The sequence below is a fragment of the Musa acuminata genome, chromosome BXJ2-3 (genome assembly GCF_036884655.1).
Source record: "Musa acuminata AAA Group cultivar baxijiao chromosome BXJ2-3, Cavendish_Baxijiao_AAA, whole genome shotgun sequence".
In the NCBI taxonomy this organism is placed as follows: Eukaryota; Viridiplantae; Streptophyta; class Magnoliopsida; order Zingiberales; family Musaceae; genus Musa; species Musa acuminata.
The window spans coordinates 11,375,336-11,389,102 of record NC_088340.1 but is presented as its reverse complement, the minus strand read 5'-3'; the positions used below and the strand labels follow the sequence as shown (position 1 = coordinate 11,389,102).

Sequence of the window (13,767 nt, the reverse complement as noted above, 5' to 3'; positions counted from 1 at the left end):
CTTCTAACATCGACGGGGACGAGCTCGAAAGACTTAAAATTCGAGTTATATTGTGATCAAACTCTGGCACATGAATTCTGTCTGTCAAATAGGGAAATAGATCACGATTGACGTAACAAGTTAGTCTTGCTTGTGTTGGCCACCCATCGATACCGCCTTTGATCTGACATCCAGCTTTCTCTTTATTATTATCCACATGTGATGATGACGATATGTTCCCATGCACATACTGTACATCTCCATTCCATGCAAGTAGCACATGTCTTCTCCGCGTAGATGACAAAAAATGAAGGTATATATATATATATATATATATATATATATATATATATATATATATATATATATATATATATATATATATATATATATACACGTGGATGCCCCGGAAAGCAAAGCACATAATTCACGGCAGTGTCCTTTCGCACGTGTATGGCGCGTGTGGGATTCATGCCGCCTGGAACGAGATGCTCATCGTTTTTCTCCTAGCTGGCGTCACCCCTGTACCATTTGTTTAACCTTCCCATCTGTGACCTTCTCGGTCTCGTAGACTCGGCAGCGGAATTAAAAGAGAGGTAGAGAAGGGGAAGCGGATCTTGAAGGTTTCCTTCCGCTACTATCGCAGCGACAAAAGGAGAAGCGTTCAATTGAGAGAGGTAGAGAAGGGGGAGCGGATCTTGAAGGTCTCCTTCCACTTCTATCGCAGCGACAAAAGGAGAAGCGTTCCCTATTGACTCACAGAAGCAAAGCAAGACTTGGAGACAGAGGACCGACAAGAAGAGAGAGAAGATGCAGTCGGGATATGGAGGAGTGTCTGAGATCCAACAATTCATGGTGGATAGCTGCGGCTCTTCCCTCTTCTCCATGTCTACGGCGAACCCAAACCCTGCAGCAGCAGCTGGGGCGGCCGCGGCCACCCCCACCAACATCCACTCCGCGGCCCTTCACCCCCTCAAGTACCATCCCCTCCCTCAACCTCACCACCCGCAACCCCTGCCGCCGCCGCCGCTGCCTCCCCACTTCTCCCACTTCCACTCCATCCCCATCACCCAGCAGCTCTTCCATCAGACCACCCACCCGTTCCAGCTCTTCCACCCTCAGCAACACTATCTTGAACCCAGGAGGTTCATTCCGCAGCACCACCTCGGCCTCGACCAGGAGTCGGCTCCCGAGACCTCCCCCTCGCCAACACGAATCATCCCCGGTAGCAGCGGCGGCGGAGGGCCGTCGTTCTTGTCGGCCTCCATGAGCTTTAAGCTGGCGGTGAACGAGAGCAGCGGTGGCGGCAGCCCACAGGGGATGAATGACGATGACGGCATTTTGCAAGGAGATGATGCGTCGGAGAGTCGCCTCCACCACTGGCAGAGAGAAGATGATGAGTCTGCCATCAAAGAGCTGTCATGGTAATCATTGACATGCACCTAGAATCTGCAACGAGATCTGAAGTAGATTTTTGTCAAGTATTCCCACTAATCCATGCAATCTTAGCTTCGATTTTGTTTCATGTGTGTCTGCAACAAGATCCGAAATAGATTTTTGTCTAGTATTCCCACTAATGCATGCAATCTATCTTCAAATATGTTTCATGTGCTAATGCTCATGAGTCTTGATCTTTCCAGAAAAGAAGACTAAAAGAGCAACTAAAAAGTCTTCATCATATCATTTGGATTCGAGTCTCTTTACAGTTCTTGGATGTTCTGCTGCTCTAACTCGACTCGTGTTTGAACCACTGCAGGAGGCCACTGGATATAGACTACATCAGCAGGAACAACAAGAGATGCAAGGACGAGGAGCACGCCGCCTCAAATGGCCGCTACACCAAGAAGAGCAAAGAGGTAGCCGGATCCGATCATGTGCAAGTCGCCGGCGGCGGTGGCAGCAGCAACTACAAGATTTTCAGCGAACTCGAAGCTATCTGCAAGCCCGGAGGCAGCAGCACGAACCGCGGTGGTGGTACCAATAGGACTGGCTCAGGCTCTGCTCTCACCGGCGATGAGACCCCTCTCTTGCATGTCACCCCAACGGCTCCCCTGGGACTGCCTGCGGCCGATCGCGTCGGCGGATCGGAGACGTCGGCAGGAGAAGAGGCAACGGCCCAGGAGTTCTCTAAGGGAAACGGGAGGCGGAGGAGGAAGCGGTGGCAGCGACAGCTGAGCTCGGTGGCCACCTTCTTCGAGAGCCTTGTGAAGCAGCTCATGGACCACCAGGAGGGCCTCCACGGGAAGTTCTTGGAGGTGATGGAGAGGAGAGAGAAGGAGAGGACCAGCCGCGAGGACGCGCGGAGGAAGCAGGAGGCGGCGAAGTCCAGCCGTGAGGCTGCAGCGAGAGCGCAAGAGCGGGCTCTCGCCTCCTCCCGCGAGGCCGCGATCATCTCCTTCATCGAGAAGATCACCGGTGAGAGCCTGAATCTCCCTTCCAAGCTCCAATTCCCATCTCTCACACCCGACGCCGACGACGCCAACAAGGAGGACAACACCACCGACACCGACAACCGCCAAATTGAGCCGTGCTCCGACACCTTCAACAATGGCGATCCAGATAGCAACAAGGTGTTTCCGAGTACACGTCGATGGCCGAAACCGGAGGTCCAGGCACTGATCCGCGTCCGAAGCGGGCTCGAGTCGAGGTTCCAGGAGCCGGGGCTGAAGGGGCCACTGTGGGAGGAGGTTAGCGCGGCGATGGCGACGATGGGCTACCACCGGAGCGCCAAGCGGTGCAAGGAGAAGTGGGAGAACATCAACAAGTACTTCCGGAAGACGAAAGAAAGAGGGAAGAAGCGGCCGCAGCACTCCAAGACCTGCCCTTACTTCCACCAGCTGGACCAACTCTACTCCAAGTCTCACAACCACACGCCTAATCCTTCCACCTCTTCCCCTAATGCAGATGTAGCCACCGCCATTGCTTCTCGAGGCAGTGATGACCGACGGAAAGACAACTCCGATCTACTCGACGCGATCATGGCACCTAACGATGGCCACAGCTTCAAGTTCTCTGATATGGCCACTTTAGGATTCGATTTCAGCAGCAAAGGCGACGAGAGCGATCAGGCTACTGCTGCGAAGGGCTCTCTCGTGTCTCATCCGGAGCACGATGATGGAGAAGAAGAAGATGACGACGACCAGGGTGGGGGTGGCGGTGGCGGTGGCGGTGGGGAACAGTACGAAGAAGAAGAAGAAGATGAAGAAGAAGAAGAAGAAGAAGAAGGGGGGGAAGGCCAAGGCCAAGGCCAAGAAAACCTCTGCAGACCAAGGCTTCCGCTCGATCAAGACGAGGACGAGCTGCATGATTCCAGCGTCTTCTTCCAACGCCTCCAATCCTAAAGTTGCAGACATGTGATGCGCTCTCCTCCTCCTCCTCTCTCCTCCACATCCTCCCTCTGGGCTCACATCCAATCAGGTCGTATAGATTAGTTCTAGTAGTTGAATCCAATAAACCATGCTTGTATATTCGACCTATCAAGCGGAAATTATAGGTGTACTGTATCATTTCCTTCTTTGATTTCCTCTATCGTGTGGAACAAGAACAAACGCGTTCACTGGATCATGGCAGGCGACTCTTTGTCCTATATCGGGGATGATTGAAGCCTGTCATCGGTGCCATGAGATGGACGTGGGCCTCACCTGCAATGTGGATCCAAAACACGCAGTATAGCTAGTGCGGACAGCTGCTGCTGCTCCAGGCATGCACGGTTTTGTATTGGGCTGATGGCTTGGTAGGTGTTGCAGACTGTAGCATGTGATGGAGAAAGGGTTTTCTTGTGGTGGAGTAAGCGAGATGGATATACACACGTCCGTATGCAGTTGTCGGAAACTTGGACGGAAATGGGACGCCCTCTTCTCTCGATTCTGTGTGGTGGGTAATGGATTCGTTATCCTGTACACATCCCAGAGTTGCCATTGACGTGCAGTGCAACGAAGGTTGCTGTGCTGCTTGGTTGGGTGGAAGGGAATCCAAACACGCATCCACAGCCCTCTCTCTCTCTCTCTCTCTCTTAATTCTTTTCGGTAGGGAAACTAATCGTATTCTGTCAGTGACTGCATATTAATCTTGGTTGCGGAAATCTGAGGGTAGATTCTTCCTCTGTGTGTGTTGGTAGAAGCAGAGCAGCGTGAGTGGTTCGTATGGTCACCCATGTTTTGGGATATCTGCAGTTAAGTAGGTTGGGGACCAAAAGCTTGTTTCTTCTGCAATTATTATTAGCTCATTGGTATTATTATTAAGCTTAGATTCCGACAGATATGCTAATGCTAGTTCATATTTGACATAAAAGTAACCAGATCGAGGTGATGCCAACATAATTTATATGACTCGATCCCACCACATGTCCAGCCAGGCTGAAGATTAGGGAGGGTCTTGACATGGACAAGTTTGTTGGTTTAGAACATTGATCCAAAGCCATTATTGTAATCCTTTGTAGTAAGTAGGTACATCAAATTTAGTCATTATTGGGTATTATTTTTATAATTAGAATATTCATTTGATGATGGTGATGATATATAAGATCCGCTTACCAAACATTAAGGGTTTGAAATCTCATCAAATAAATGTCATTTAGGTGCTGCATATCATCTTATTCTACCATTCCCTTCGAATCCTCCTCGATCGATCATCTGTATCCAATAACATCCGATTGTTGCTCAAGTGAATGTATTTTATGCACATCAAAGGATGTATAGGGAGGGATAAATGCACTTCTTTTCTCAAGATTTAGAATCTAATCTATTATTAGGTTAGGAGATTGCTATTGACAACCTTTTCTTTCTTTCTTTTTTTTATAAAATATGATTTTACTAAATAATACTTTCATATTTCATTTAGAGGTTAGTACGGATTGACCTATAAAATGATATCTTTCAAACTGTTACATAAACATTCAAAATATATTTCACCTCTTTTTCCAATCATTTTACATGAGAAGAAGAATAGGAAGAAAGTTGAGGACATTTCCATTCATTTTATAAAGAAATATGTTAGAAATATTAAAAATTCTTAAAATTAGTTTGTAAATAGCAAAACAAAAATGTTTATCAATAAAAATTATCATTGGTAAAGAGCATATTCTACAATAAAAATTAGTTTGATATGTGATATGAGAATATTGATAATTACATTATCAGAAGATGATAACAAAAAAAAGTCTTAATCAACGATTCCATCGTGTAAGCAAAACCTGAAAAATATTCTTCGAATATTTTTCTTATTACACAAAATATTTTTCTAACGAGAAGCAATTAGGAACGAAATAGACTATAAAAGAGAGTTAGTGGACTAACATCAATATGTTCTGCCATAATATCTCAGAGGATACAAACATCAAGTCAGCATTCTCGTATTATATGATTAATTTTATTTTGGCTAACTGTTGCATTTTCCCTCGATCATCATCATCACCACCTGTTTAGGTCATCTCTAAGATGTCTATAATGCAGTCATGGTGACAAAATAACTCATGATAGGCTTCGCTATGCCCTCGATGAAGACTAATCTTATTTAACACATATTCAAATATGGTTTTACCAATATTCAAAAGGAAAAAAAAAATTAAATCAAATCATGCTGCATGTAAGCCATGGCATATTCCAAGGAAACAAGTTAGCATTATTTTCCCCTACAGCTTGTAGTAATAGAAGTGCAAGAAATCACTCGTATACATTAAAAAAACAAAATTGAAATGGAGAGAGAGGAACGTCACATGGGTATTCCATGATTGATGATCCTCGATAGGGCACCATTAAGAGCCTTCTTTTCTTGCTTGATCTGAGAAGAAACGGTGGAAACCTACATGCAGAATACAAGTAGTTCTCATCAGAAACATTCAACAGGAACTCAAGCACAACTGTTTTGGTGTTCAAATAAAGGTTGGTCATAAGGTGTTCGGTGTTACCGTTGCAGAAATCCGATTTATGTCAATGTATAAATTTAGCTTATTAATAGTCTATAAGTGTGCAGTGCACTTCCATTCTCTAGATCCAGAGAGTACATGTCAAAGTCCAATTTTGTTTCATTAAATTTATACTAGCATGTGAAATTGTGTTTTATGCCAAAATCTCTATGTTCATCTCACCTGGCACTTGGTGTGGTATTTATTATTCCAGAAAACTTTTAACCCAGTTATGTAACCTTAGATTGCCACTCCCATAAGAATGACTCCCTATGACTGACACCATGATCTTACAACAGTGTATTAGAAAACACTTAATTGGACCGACCAAAGTTGGCTGCATGAATCACCTCTCTCATGTAAACTTCTCAAACTTGATGAGTGATAGAACTCGGTGTAGAATGCAAGTTGAAGTTTTCTAAAACAATTCAATAACTACTTGAAGAACCACAAGGTTATATCGTTAGTACAAACCTGTGACTGGTACCGAGAAGCATCTGCCTTGGGAAGTTCATTAAGGCGACCTTTCAGGGCTGATGAAACAAGAAGCCAACTTGTATCAGTACATAGGTAAAGAGTTATGTTGGTTCAATCGACTGACCACTCGAGGCAAAGATAAGAATCACTTACACATGATTTGTCTTTCGATACCAGCAGCAAAGTTTAATTGGTTTTGAATTTGATGTCCTTCCTCTCTGCCAAAGAATAACCATAAATTAAACCAAAAAGAAAAAAGAAGTGATGCAATTGAAAATCAGCAACCTTGGCAGAAACTGTATGCCTTACATAAGTCTCTTCTGCCCTCTCTTCATATCCTCTACCGCTCGTGTAGCCCTATCCTGAATGAGGAACAGAATGTTCAGTTTATGAATCTCAAATGTTCCAATTTCAAATTATTTCAAAAAAAAAAAATATGAGAATCACATTGGGAAACCACTCCAGACTGAAATCACTAGCATTTCATGTTAGCTCAAAAATTTATATTAATTACAGGTGTTATCGGGCCAACCCAAAGTAGCAGCAGAAAAAATTGTCCAGTCCGTTTATTGAATGCTAAGTATATCTTCATGACTGACTCATTTCAAAGCATAAAAGTACCACAGTCATTCAGATTATGTGTACATAAACAACAATTTGTTGTAAATAGTGTTTATCACCCAGTCAATAACATGAAATAATAATCAGTTCAGGATAAAGTGCCAAGAACCTACTGGTACAGAGAACCACGGCATATCACTATCAGATATGATGCAACTTTTTGCAATTTTGACAACAAGCGTAATTGCTAAGAATGCAACTACAAGAAAATAAATGAAAGTTCAAATATGTAGTTTCTGGAAGTATATACCAATGATATGTGTGTACCTTTTATGTTGTGCCTGCCTACTCTATTTCATTATGGGATGAAATCAACCAAATTATAGAACCATTTTTAAGAAAAGTTGGCAAGGAAGAGTGAAAAGGAAAGAAGGGGGGCCGGCAGAGGAAAACACAAGAGCACTAGGAAGAAAGTTTTTGTTCCTTCTTTCTAAATATTCCAACACAATGCCATGAAAAGTAAGCCCCACTGAGATTTTTCAAAGGGTCATTATTTGCATATCAATAAGAACCAACAAAAAAGAACCTTAGGAGGTAGATGGGGCACATTGAGAGTGGAGAAGAGGCAAGCCAAGAATGAGAATAATGTATGCATAATTATCTTAAGGGATAAAAATGGAAATGCCAAGCTAGTTCTTTTAGCTGAAGAGAGTCTTCCTATATAGTCTATATAGCCCACCAAATGAAGAATCTGCTCTTGAAGGAGTTTAAGCAACACAGAGGATGCGGGCGGACATCAGCAGGAGACAGGAGGACGTACTTCCTCTTAAGCACTCACATGTCTACCTCTTCCATGCTATAACAGGTTGCACTAATCCTAGTGCAAGGTGGAGACATATGGCCATTTCCAAATGTGTTAAGGTGGGTTCATCAGAGCCAAACCTAACATTTGCAAAGTGAGGAATAAAAAACATGAACTTCTACAATTTGAACCCTTAAAATCTATTTAATACAATTTAACACACAATTAAACCAAATTATATAATAACAATGACAGTGACAACAAACATTTTGATGTACACTAAAAAATGATTTTGAAGAAACATCCCAACTATTAACTCGAAATGCTCAGTGAATCAGTGCAAATGTATCCAACAAAACTGATTGGAAACAGGCATTTCATCTGAAAGCATTTATATATCCACTATAAGATTTAAAGCAAAATTATGATCGAACAGTGCAGAAGTCTACCAGAAGAACCGATCCTAAATAGGAACAAATTTCTGAAACATCAATTCTCATTACTTGTATGCTTATGAAAATGAAAAAGGCAGGCTTTGAGGCTCCAATTGGCTAAATAGAGAGCCTGTCACAACAAGCTGTGCAAGAGAAATCACCTCCAACTTCTTGCTTTCGTTCGTCACAAGATTTACTGATTGCTGCAGCTCCTTAACTTTGACTTGAGCACTGGAGAGCATAGACTAAAAAAAACCAAACAACTTTGACTTAAACATTTGAGAGCAAAGACTATATAAAAATCTACTTTTTGGGGAATTATATCATACTTTCATCCATTTATAGCATACATCAAACTAAATTATAGAAATGGAAGTACAAAACATGCTTTAAAAGTAAGTTGTACACATCTTTTTTATGCTAAGCCTGTACAACAATTTTGCAATCATGAAGTCACTAGCACTATCAAATGTTAAATGCAGCTGGACATAACTTGATCAGATGTTTTGTTGAAAACAAAAATTTATCTGGTGCTTTTCCAAGGAGCTCCAAGATGAAAGAATGTTGAATCTTTATAATATGACAAGTGTTAATGTTACTTTAATGCAACACATCGCAAACTACATATATAATTGGTTTTCATTAATTTCCTAGAAGGATAATGCACTTCAGAATTCTATTTCCTTCAAATTCTTATCTATTATCCCACCCAGTAAAAATACCATGTTGGTACAACCTAATTGCTGAAAGGATTACATGTGACCAAAGGGTTGCCTCCTCCAGTTAGTTTAGGGGAAATTGAACATTAATAAGGAACAGCAAAGGTATACTTTTGCAAAGAAATAAATAGTATAAATACAACAAAAAAGATACAGAAAGAATGAGACAAGAAGAAAATCATAGAGGAGACAATAGGGGCGTGAAGCAGACATACTTCATCAATTAATTTTCTTCCATCTTATTTCAAGCAGCTAAGCATCCATTCAGAGAGTGGCACAAAAGAATCCAACTATATCAAGGAGTTTTTTTCTTTAGAAAATGAACAATAAATAGCTCGCCTTAAGGACTCCTCAAAAAGCACCAACTGATGTTTGTGTCTACAGAAATCTCAATGCAGTAAAAGCTCCTGCATAGAAAATATCTTGGCAAACAACCAAGAAGAGTTGAATGATAAAGATTCCTAAGACAGCCATTTAAGTAATTAAATTGGTGAACCTTGCTATCACAGTAAGTTTGCCCCAATTTCATTCATCACATGTTCAATTCATGAAACACACTTTATCCTCCTTAAACAACATATCAGCAGAAGTCCGATGCCCTAGGATGGCCCTTAGTTTGTGCTTGAACTAGCAGGTTATCAATAATGCATGAATAAACCATCATGAGTGATATGCCCTTCATATGCACTTGAATGCCAGTGTAAAAAATACAGCTTAGCAATTGACTTTGAGTAACTCTTGTAGTTCCATGAGCCAAACGTTTAATCAATTATTTGAATTTGTTCCGTCATAATGGAAATTGTCAAGCAATCAACTGCCGCTTTTATAACATTTGCAAAGAACACAAAATTTAAGGCCAAGCAAAAGAAACTTTTCTAACAAAGCTTATGAAAGATTTTAATAGAATGTAATGCAAAAGGGTAAATGCAGCTATTAAGTGTGAAATAAACATAACAGAGCAACCAACCTCTTCGCTCACAAAAATACGCCTAGTATTGCGGATCAGAAAACGTCTAGGTCCTAGAAATTGGAACGACGAGAAGACGTGTTAGTCTTGATTCAAATCAGCATTAAAAAAAAAATCACCATGTGCTAGCGTGATTCCAAAACATATCTAGTCCTCAAGTATTTCTCAATTATTGCAAAAAAAAATGGAGAAAGATAATTTATGAAGGAAATGGCGATAAATTTTCTCCATTTCACTTATTCATGGTCAAGCAACACCATATATTCTAATACTGCCATTGTCCATAAATCAATAGCACTATCATAAAAGGGACATAAAATCTAGATCGAAAAGATCAAAACCTACCTTTTAAAAGGACAAGTCCCAAGCCAGCAGCAATTCCACAAGACAAGGCTGGATGTAGTGCCGCATCGACAATCCCGTCTGTAAACAATAACAGGGGAACCTATACAAACATCACAACTCATAGTAGAAACGTAAAAAGATAAGCAGTAGGACGGGATAAAATCACGCCTTTCATCTTTGCCAGTGCCACTTCTTCGGCAGCCGCATAGTGATCCTTTGCCCATGCTATCTTAACCTAAAATTCGCGGATTCAACATCAATGAAGAAGAAGCAGACCGGAAGGAAAAGGAGGCACAAATGGTGGATAACCTAGACGTACTTTGGCTTCCTCGAGGCTTTCCGACGAGTCCGAGACGATCCGCGACAGGACGGAGCCGACGGACTGGAAAGCCGAGTCTGCGGCAGCGGTGACGGATCTCTTGAGATCCTCAGCGGAGGATCCAGCGGCCTGGAAGGCGGATTCAGCGGCGGCGGTGACCGTTTGCTTGAGATCCTCAGCTCCACGGAGGGCGTCCTCGACCCACCGCGTCTCCCCGGCTAGGCCACCCGCTCCCTTCGCTGGCGATCTCGCAATCGCGGTGTCGGAGCCGCTGCCAGAGTCGGCGATCGCCGCCATGCCTATTTCGCAGGAAACGAGGGGAAACAAAGCGACCAGAAGTGTCACCGAACCCGGGCGCGGCGCGATCGAGCGAGCGACAGATGCCAAAAGAAGGCGAACCGGACCGGATTCTTACTTGTTGGGCCGGTCTAAAACAAAAGTCCTGAGAGAGAGGTCGAAAGATCGAAAACGGACCGGCATCTTAATTTTTTGGCCCGGTCCAAAATTAAATGGAGCCTCGGACTGAGTACTAATGTCATTAGTCGATACAGTATCTGCTCCTTTATGGCTTCGGTTAATTGCCTTCCTTTTGGACTATTAACCTTGTGATCGCCATCTGTACCTCCTCTCTCGCTCTCGCTCTCGCTCTCTCTCTCTCTCTTGTTGGAATTAGAGTGAGAGGAATGACGACTGTCACTGCCCTCTTTCTTTCTTTAGTTCCTGAAACCGAATTAAAGCTGGAGAGGAGAAGACGAGAAGTGATGGAACAGTAGCAGAGAGTGCAAGCTCCGAGGCTTGGAGAACCAAAGATCCCAGTTCTGAAGCCATGGAGAGGCACAGATGCAAGCTCTGCCACCGCCGCTTCTCCAATGGCCGCGCCCTCGGCGGCCACATGCGCTCCCACGTCGCCCCTGCCCCTCGTCCCATGAAGGCCCAGCAGCACCTCCCTTCGCCGTGCGCATCCTCGTCCTCCTTCCCGGCGGCGGATGAGGACAGTGTGGCGCCGGCGACGACTTACGGCCTCCGCGAGAAATCCAGGAGAAGATCCGGCCTTGTCGATCCGGAGTTCTCCTCTTCCATCGCCACAGCGAAGGGAGCCGGCAGCGGAGCTTTTCCTGTCGTCCAGGACGGAGAGAGCGACACGGAGTCGTCCTTCCGACGGCGGCTCACCCGCCCTCGCCGCCGAGAGGATCCGTCCGCCGACGCCGAGCCACTCAGCTCCGTCTCTGACGCATCCCCCGACGAGGACGTCGCCCGCTGCCTCATGCTGCTCTCCCGCGACGCCTGGTCCAGGTGCGAAGCAGAAGGACGCCAATCCAACGGCTGTGACAACGCCAACGAGGACGAAGAGGACGAACTCTATTACGAGGAGGAGGAGGAGGAGACGCAGCCGCAGGCCACCGCTAGATCGTGGCGGAAGAGGACGAGGTACCAGTGCGGTACGTGCAAGAAATACTTCCGATCGTATCAAGCTCTCGGCGGCCACCGCGCGAGCCACAAGAGGGTGGGGGTAGAATGCTTTCCGATCGCCGGGATCCGAAACCGCGGCAAGGATCCCTCTGATGCCAATGCCGCCGATCGCGATCCCAAGGTATTCGAGTGCCCATACTGCTACAGGGTCTTCTCCTCCGGCCAGGCTCTCGGCGGGCACAAAAGATCCCATTTTTCCACCACCACCCCTGCTCGCCCTGCGCCGCAGCCGCAGCCGCTGCCGCCGCCGCCGCCGCCACCGCCGCACTATCCCTTCGCGGTCAACGACGGTTTCATAGATCTCAACCTGCCAGCTCAGTTGGAGGAGGAGGCGGAACTCTCGGCGCTCTCCGTCGCAACGGAGTTCGCGTCAAAGTGATCCCCTTTCTCAAAGACGCCATTTTGGAGGCAATTCGAGGTAAATTATCCAGAGGAGACGCTATAAATAACGAAAAATCTAATCTTTCAGTGGTTAGACTGGAAGAAAACGCAATCCGAGCCTCATCCTTATCGATTTTTCATTGTGTTCTGTGCGAGTCGGATTTGGGTCATCAGTTAGAGTCGAATGATATGAATCATAGAGTGAGGAAAAGAATGTAAAAAGAACTTCCTTCTTTGTTCTACTTCTTTGTACTGTAATTATGTGAGTTAAAGGCCAATCTTTGAAGAAAAGCTGGTTTCTCTGTCACTGACGAAGAAGAACAGAAGAACCGGAAGTGGGATCAGCAGCGTGCGAGGCTGAAGGAAGAGGAAGAGCGATGCTTCCAGCTGTTGTTAGCTATCTAGTCTTCTTTCCTCTTCTTTCCTCCACTTGCTGCATCTGTTGTCCCTCATTATGACACTTTTGTTTCTTCCCTTATAATCTCCCTTCCATTTGCGCCTCTGTTTTGGACTCGCGCGACCTCCATTCTCACAGCGCTATCATTTGCGCCAAACGAGTCGGTTTCGGCTATGCTTGTAACGGCATTCTTCGTACCCGCTCAGCTACCTGAGGAACAGGTGTGGACCCCAGGCCTCCTCGGAAACCGCCACTCGGGTGTTCGAGGCGAGTGCCGCACGGATGAGCTGTTTTTCTCCGGCGAGATGCTCTGATGTGAGATAAACATGCAGCGGGGTTCTGCTCACCGGTTCGTGGAGTTTAGTGAATACATTTTCGCCTTACCGAACCAGAAAAGGTCATCCAGATAAAATAAAGCTAGATTGTCCTGGTAATTCTGCAATAAATGCTCTACTATTTGTCTCGCGATGCTCTACTAAGCTTCGTGATATTTAGCATGGAATTAAAAGAACGAATCACTTTAATCTGCGGATCGTTCGATTGGCTTGTTAAGGCCGTTCGTTCACTGCAGCAACCGAGAATCTTTCGCAGGCAAGGGCGGCGATAAGTTAGTGCGCTGGTGCGCGGTGACCGGACTCGTCCACGTTCTCCGCACCGGGAACTGGTCGCACGCCAACTGGACCTCCCGGAACGGAGGGCCACCCGCCTCGTTCTCAGTGGTGGTCCCCAGACGTACGTCAGATCCGAGATCGACGGCCGTGATCTTCTGCGGGCATCTGACGGTCGCGATCGTGATATCAGTGGCTTCACCGGTTCAAGCGTCCGTCTCACGCCGTGTCGGCTGAGTCACCGGCCAGGGAACGAGAGTTTCCCATTGGTCGACAAGCTGGTCGCACGCGCCGCGGTATATAAAATCTGTTGGTCTCCGATTAGTTTGTCTCTGCGACACAATGCATGACAAGCTTCCTCCAATATTTCGACATGTCAAGGCCAGAGGACATATAAAAAGGATAA

General features: G+C 45.1%; 3 protein-coding genes across 3 annotated transcripts; 2 read left to right on the top strand and 1 right to left on the bottom strand.

Annotated features, from left to right (window-relative positions):
* Nucleotides 1–510: 510 nt before the first annotated feature.
* LOC135607403 (trihelix transcription factor DF1-like) lies at nt 511–3,485 on the top strand. The gene is made up of 2 exons (XM_065099193.1): nt 511–1,403; nt 1,736–3,485. The coding sequence occupies exons 1-2, from the start codon at nt 790–792 to the stop codon at nt 3,318–3,320; spliced, it is 2,199 nt and encodes a 732-aa protein (XP_064955265.1). The 5' UTR covers nt 511–789; the 3' UTR covers nt 3,321–3,485.
* A 1,985-nt stretch (nt 3,486–5,470) lies between these two features.
* Nucleotides 5,471–10,881, bottom strand: LOC103973101 (RGS1-HXK1-interacting protein 1). Its single transcript, XM_009387574.3, has 9 exons — nt 10,506–10,881; nt 10,355–10,421; nt 10,187–10,264; nt 9,842–9,894; nt 8,317–8,400; nt 6,668–6,720; nt 6,512–6,576; nt 6,356–6,414; nt 5,471–5,778 (listed from the first exon to the last, which is right to left on the bottom strand). Exons 1-9 carry the CDS (start codon nt 10,800–10,802, stop codon nt 5,689–5,691), a joined length of 846 nt encoding a protein of 281 aa, XP_009385849.2. The 5' UTR covers nt 10,803–10,881; the 3' UTR covers nt 5,471–5,688.
* Nucleotides 10,882–11,120: 239 nt separating this feature from the next.
* Nucleotides 11,121–12,634, top strand: LOC135607402 (zinc finger protein ZAT1-like). The gene has a single exon (XM_065099192.1). The coding sequence runs from the start codon at nt 11,332–11,334 to the stop codon at nt 12,352–12,354; it is 1,023 nt and encodes a 340-aa protein (XP_064955264.1). The 5' UTR covers nt 11,121–11,331; the 3' UTR covers nt 12,355–12,634.
* Nucleotides 12,635–13,767: the final 1,133 nt, after the last annotated feature.

Excerpts from the sequence above, each read along its gene's own strand:
- LOC135607403 (XM_065099193.1), top strand. The coding sequence starts at position 790 with ATGCAGTCGGGATATGGAGGAGTGTCTGAGATCCAACAATTCATGGTG. Across the intron at positions 1,404-1,735 it reads GCCATCAAAGAGCTGTCATG|GAGGCCACTGGATATAGACT; the intron begins GTAATCATTGAC and ends GAACCACTGCAG.
- LOC103973101 (XM_009387574.3), bottom strand. The coding sequence starts at position 10,802 with ATGGCGGCGATCGCCGACTCTGGCAGCGGCTCCGACACCGCGATTGCG. Across the intron at positions 10,265-10,354 it reads GGCACTGGCAAAGATGAAAG|ACGGGATTGTCGATGCGGCA; the intron begins GCGTGATTTTAT and ends TATTGTTTACAG. Across the intron at positions 9,895-10,186 it reads GGGACTTGTCCTTTTAAAAG|GACCTAGACGTTTTCTGATC; the intron begins GTAGGTTTTGAT and ends TCCAATTTCTAG.
- LOC135607402 (XM_065099192.1), top strand. The coding sequence starts at position 11,332 with ATGGAGAGGCACAGATGCAAGCTCTGCCACCGCCGCTTCTCCAATGGC.